At 58.3% G+C, this 6,115-nt stretch overlaps 1 protein-coding gene across 1 annotated transcript; it reads right to left on the minus strand.

Moving 5' to 3' along the window:
- Positions 1-3,143: 3,143 nt before the first annotated feature.
- Positions 3,144-4,469, minus strand: FOXS1 (forkhead box S1). The gene has a single exon (XM_001154081.7). The coding sequence runs from the start codon at positions 4,383-4,385 to the stop codon at positions 3,393-3,395; it is 993 nt and encodes a 330-aa protein (XP_001154081.1). The 5' UTR covers positions 4,386-4,469; the 3' UTR covers positions 3,144-3,392.
- Between the last annotated feature and the right edge of the window lie 1,646 nt (positions 4,470-6,115).

The raw sequence follows: 6,115 nt of genomic DNA on the forward strand, positions 1-6,115 counted from the left end.
TCTCCTTCCCCTCGGCCAAGGCACTGTCTGGGTTGTGGGCAGGAGTGCCTAACTCTGGGCCATGGAATGCCATAAACCAGGGAAGGAAGGGGGTGGGCAGAGAGCAGGCTGGAGATAAGGCATCGGGGAGGAGGGGCTGGCTAAGGCCAGCCCTGTGGGTGGGTGAGGGTGGCCTTCCCAGGGGCCAGGAGTCCTCTCCTCTCTTGGGAGAACAAAGGCCGAGGCCCAGCAGGTGAAGCTTCCTAATGGTCTTTCAGACCTGCCACACTTTTGTGGGAAGGGGCCGGCCACCTGGAAAGGCAGTGGGCTCCCAGTTCCTGGAACCCCATGTGATGTCGACCATTTTAATGTAGAGAGGATTCAGAAATCGGGCAGGAGATGCCCTTCCGGCTCTGATATTCCAGGAATCTGAGTTGCTATGATTAAAAACTCTGGAAGTTTCTGAAATATTCATTTCAGATTCTGATTCTGCCATTTTAGGATTTGATTCGTCTAACTCTGTAAGGGTCTCAATAACCTTTTTTGCTCTCACCTGCTAAAGAGGAGGAATGGGGACTGGGATTCCCTCCTAGAGATGGACACGCTCCCTATGAGGAGGTCCTTGGTCCAATGAGATGGCCCCATCCCTCCCCTCCAGAGCTACATTAAGGCATCAGAGGGGGTGCCATGGATGGGCTGAGAAGCGGCTCTGCTCCTGCCTTGCCATGTGACCCTGGGCATGTCACCTCTCTTCTCTGGCCTTGGTCTCTCCATCTGTGCCAAGGGGCTCTATCTGGGTCGACAGAGGCATTCACTGTCCCCGCAACCCCTGTCCAGATGAGGGTGGTCAGGTGGGAGCCGGAGGTGAATGTTGGTCATGGAAAGAATGTGAAGGCAGGAGGCCCCGTGGGTGGGGTCCCTGGGCTGGGCAGCTAGCCAAGGGTGCATGAGATCATGGTGTCTCCTTGCCCAGCACCTCCAGAGAAGGGACCTCCTCCAGGTCAGATCCGTTCCTGGGACTCAGACCGTGAGTCAGGCTGCCCTTCCCCACAACCACTGGGCAAAGGGAGTGAAACGCAGAGAGGTGGGCACTGGTCCAGGCTCATACAGTGAGTCCAAGGCATGTGCTGAGTCCAGGGTCCTGCTTGGGGGGTTGGGGCTGAGGGGGCCTGTCTTCACTTCATGACTATGTCGGAGGCCAGAGGGAGATGTGCAGAGGGGGCTCTAAGCCTGCATGTGGGCAACCCTTTCGCACATTCCCCCAGGGCAAGGGATGAGCAGGAGACTCAGCCTCCTTCTCCACAAGTCCCCACCCTAGTGCAGAGCTAAACTTCCTTGGTTCAGGGGGATGCTGGGGAGTACAGCGGCAGAGGCCTGGGCTCCCCCAGCCCAGCCGGCTTCCCATCCTCCTAGTAGCTCAGAACCCAGGCTGGGAAGGGACTGGGGTCACCAGGGCTCCACAGGAATGTGCAACGGGAACAGCGCCCAGCAGAGGCCTCCTTCCCTGACCCAACTGAGAAAGAACTCTCACCCCTTTGAATCTGTCTGTCTCTGCCTCTGCAGGGTCTGTCTTTCTGCATCTCTCTCTTTCTCTGTCATATACACACACGCAGCCTGAGACACACTGATCCACACAGACACACGCCATGGTACAGACTCACACAAGAGCCTCCTTCCCCCTCCTCACCATGCCCTGCACACAGAGGGCCTTTCCTCTTCCCTCTGCCCCATGAAGCTGCCCATAGGAGGCTGCACAGACCCTTGCTCCTCCTCCCCATTGTTTGATGGGTTCCAGGCTGGGGTTCAGCAGGCATGGTGGGGAGGGGCCCCACAGCTGGCCAGGCGTTTTCCCAGCCCCTCTCACCCTGCAGGTCCTCCTCCACCCCAGCTCTGAGACTGTGGGAACCAGACAGTTCGGGCTGTCCAGCCGGGCTCGCTTCCTCCCAGGCCCCAGGGGACCTGTCGGGGGAGGAGGGAGCAGCAAAGGCTGGAGTCCTCGGGGCTGCCTGGGCAAGGGAGGGCCTCTGGAGGGGACAGGGCTGCCTGCCCAAGAAGGGGTCTCCAGCCCCCTGGGTGTAACCTCGTGGGACATAAGACACTCTAGACCACATGCCAAAAACCAGAATGGGGGTGCCCCAGCATCCCTCCCTCCTCTCCCTATGCCCATGATCCAGATAGGAGGACTGAGGCTCTGGGGAGGAAGCCATTCGCCTCTGCTCCTCCAGTGCTGGGGTCTGTGAGGACAGCGATGTTTCAGATTCCTTCTCTGTTCCTCTAACGAGGACCAAGAATATCCCCACTTCTCCTGCTTCCTCGCGAAGGGATAGTCAGAGAAGGTGAAAGGTCAGGGCTCAGTCACTTCTGAATGGTACCTAGGACAGTCACAGCCCATGCTGCTGGCCCCAAGAAATGCCGTCTTAAAGAGTCACCAGAGGACCTCAGGGAGCTGGGGGCTCAGGGAAGCTCCCACATTAATGTGGGAAGTCCAAACAGGGGGTAGGTGCTGCCTTTTGAACCCTAGGTGCCCTGTCTGCACAATGGGTAAAGGGTGCCTTTCTAGCCCTGGCCTTCCAGGATTGCAGCAAAGCCCTCCCACCTCTGGGGGCCACCACCAGCTCTGCCCTGACCCTCTTCTCCACCCTTATGTCCTCACTCAAGCTGCAGGTCAGAGGCTGGAGGGTAGAGCCACACAGATGTGGTTTTGATTTACCCTCTGCCACCCATTTGCCATCTGGAGTTGGAGCTGGCGAGCCTGTTTCCGCCACTGTAAACGGGGCCAACCTTCCAAATCACACAGGTGAGATGATACATACAAGCCTGGGACAGGATCAGTGTCACAAATTGTCAGGGTTATGATGACTGCACCTATGGGGGCTAAGTCCCAGCATCTGAGACTGGAGAATCAGTCCCTCAGGCCAGCCCATTCTTGCCCCTGCCCAGTCTCTCCCTTGCCTGTATCCTCCTCTCCCTGCTCCCCATTCCCTACCTCCCCTTCCTCTCCCTTTCTAGGAAACTCCCTGAGAAAGTCCCCAGCAGGAGAAAACCTCATGTGAGATATTCCCACCAAGGGTCTCTGTCCCCGCTGCACAACCCCACAGCCACAGCCACCCCCACATACAAGCAGGCACCCTGGCCCTCAGCCCCCAGCCATCAGGCAAGCTGACCCTCATCATCACATGGCTTTATTGGCCCTGAGAGCCACAGAGTAAATCCCAAGAGGCCCTGCTTCCCCTCACCCCCAAGTTTGTCCAGAGGCCCCAGGGGCCTGGCTGAGCACCGCTTCAATCCTGGCTTTCTGTGTGGTTGTCCTTGGCTCACCAGGGCTGGGTCCTTCGAGAGTTCTTCAGGTCCTAGAGCCAGGCTCAGCCCGGAGGGCGAGGGACCTGCAGGGACTGCCCGAGGTGAGGCTGCCTTTACTCAAAGAAGAACATTCCTGGCGTCCGGTATAGGCAGGGGGTCAGCCCCAATGGGTAGCCGGAGCCTCCCTGGACAGGGAAGCCACCTGCAACCCAGGGTTCCTTGTGGTCAGTTGGCAGGGGCAGTGGGGCCCGGAGTGAGCCTGGAGGGGTGGGTGGTGCAGGGGAGGGGGCTGCTGAGGCCAAGAGGTGCTCAAGGCCTGGGTCAGCCCCCATGCAAAAATTCAGTGCCTGCAGCCGACACTGGTAGCTGCTCCCGATGCCTGATTCCGGGGACAAGACGGGCGTAGGGGCCTTATTAAAACTCTCAGCCTCTGAGAAGCCGGCAGGAAAGCCAAACGCTGGGCATGAGGAAGATGAGGTGGCCACGGGGAGCTCCCCTGGGCATGCAGGCTTGGGCGTGGAAATCTCTTTGGGCTCCGTGGGTGGCCGAGGCCTGCCATCAGTGGTTGCTGGGCACATACTGGCTGGCATGGCCCCTACTAGACCCCCAAAGCTTAGGCCCTTGGGATCTGGCAGCTCTGGTGGGAATGAGCACTGCCTGCCGGTCGTGGCGTTGGGGACTCCTGGGTCCTGGCTGGTCGCCCTGAGGGGTCCACGGCGTGCCTTGGCGGGGCCCCGGGTGCCCTCAGCACCTGTCCGCCGGGTGAAGCGGCGGCGGCGGCGTAGGAAGCTGCCGTGCTCAAACATGTCGTGGCAGTCAGGGTCCAGCGTCCAGTAGCTGCCCTTGCCTGGCTTGCGGTCATCGCGGGGCACCTTGACAAAGCACTCGTTGAGTGACAGGTTGTGGCGGATGCTGTTCTGCCAGCCGGGCCGGTTGTGGCGGTAGAAGGCGAATCGGCCCATGATGTAGCGGTAGATGCCACTGAGGGTGGCCCGCTGCCCCGGTGAGCTCTGGATGGCCATAGCAATAAGGGCGATGTAGCTGTAGGGAGGCTTGGTTGGCTCAGTTGTGGGGGCGCCGGGCCCGGGCAGAGGCTGCTGCTGCATGCTGGCCGGGCTGCCAGGCTGCCGGGACCTGCTGGGTCAGGCTCAGCGTCCAGGGCTGGCTTCCGGAATAGCCTGCCCAGGCTGGTTAAAAGGTCCACTGGCCCAGCCTCCCAGCCTGGAAAGGCAAAAAGGGGTGGGTCTGGTGAGCCATCCTCCCCTCCTCCCTCACCCCACTCCCACAAGGCCCAAAAGAGGCGGGCAGCAGAGGCCAGTAGTGGGAAGCCGAGCAGCTGCCAGGGATGAGGAGTTGGGAAGGAAGGGACTGAGACCCTCAGCCCACGTGTGCTGGGTGGTGGTGGCTGGGGAGGGACAGGATGTGAAACTGAGCGGGACAGAGACAAAAACAAAATGAGACAGAGGCAGAAACATATGAAACAGAGACAGGGAAAAAAGAGACAGAGACAGAGGTAGAGACATCACAAGAGGGAGAAAGAGGGAGAGACAAAGATAAGACAGAGGCAGACACAACAGACAGAGACACCCAGAGCCTCTCAGACACTCACAGAGAGACACACAGACATACACGTACAGACACACAGAGACACACAGACATACACGTACAGACACACACACACACACAGACACACACAGACATAAGCACACACACAGATATACACAGAGACAGACACACACAGACACATAGGCATACACACAGACACACACACAAGCACATAGACACACAGAGACATACACACACAGAAACACAGAGACAGACACAGAGACACACACACACACAGACACACATGTAGTATACGGAGAAAGTGAGAATCACTGAGCAGGCAGAAACAAGGACATCCACAAAGCCAGAGAGAAAGGAGATACTGAGAGACACAGGTGCAAACACAAGGAGTGAAAGGAATGAATAGAGAGAGAGAGAGAGGAGAGAGAGGCAGGGCCTGAGCCCAGTCCCCTAGAGTGAGAGAAGCCCCAGGGGCTTCTCTAATCCCTACCTCTACTCCTGCTTTTCCCTCTTCTCCTCCCAGGCCTGTGGTCTACTGCCTACTCCTGCGGTGCAGAGGCCTTGGGGCCACACCACTCCTACCCCATCCTCCTAGCTCTGGGGTGTCTGCAGGGAGGGGCACCTAGGATGGTAAGGAGAGCCCATGAAATTCAGTTCTGCTGAGTCTCTGTCGCCCCCTAGTGACTGGTGTGGGAAGGACAGCTATCTGGGGAGAGACATTCTCCCTCCCAAGAGGCACCTCAAGACCTTGGCTGAGCCTCAGTTTCCCCATCTCTAACATGGAGCTGGTGACTACTCAGCTGTCCAGGCCATGGTGGGGAGGCAACAGGTTCCCCTTACACAGAATGCAGCACCCTCATCAAGAGCCTAGTATGGAGTAGGGATATGAACATGGCTGCGGATTGTCACTCTGAACTGAGGCTACCCCAGCTGCAGCCTGGGGTCGGGAGGTCCAGACAGTCAGGCCCAGAACAGTCAGGCCTTCTGGAGGAGGGGACGGCATCCTCTCTGCTCTCCCACTCCCAAGTCACTGCTCACCCACTCTGTACCAGGCCAGCTCACCTCCCCAACCCTACACTTACTTCTTCAACCAACCCTGCTCTGGAGGGCTTCATTGCTTCTTTTGAATAGATGAGGGCTCTGAGGCTCAGAGAAGGTAAGTAAATTCCCTGATGTCCCACATCTAGTGAGTGACAAAGCTGGATATGAGCCTAGGATTCTGTAATTCCTAAATACTGCCTCTTCAGTGAGGGGCAGGGGTAGCAGAGAG

The sequence above is a fragment of the Pan troglodytes genome, chromosome 21, assembly GCF_028858775.2.
Source record: "Pan troglodytes isolate AG18354 chromosome 21, NHGRI_mPanTro3-v2.0_pri, whole genome shotgun sequence".
In the NCBI taxonomy this organism is placed as follows: Eukaryota; Metazoa; Chordata; class Mammalia; order Primates; family Hominidae; genus Pan; species Pan troglodytes.

Coding starts and splice junctions, on each gene's coding strand:
- FOXS1 (XM_001154081.7), bottom strand. CDS start 4,385: ATGCAGCAGCAGCCTCTGCCCGGGCCCGGCGCCCCCACAACTGAGCCA.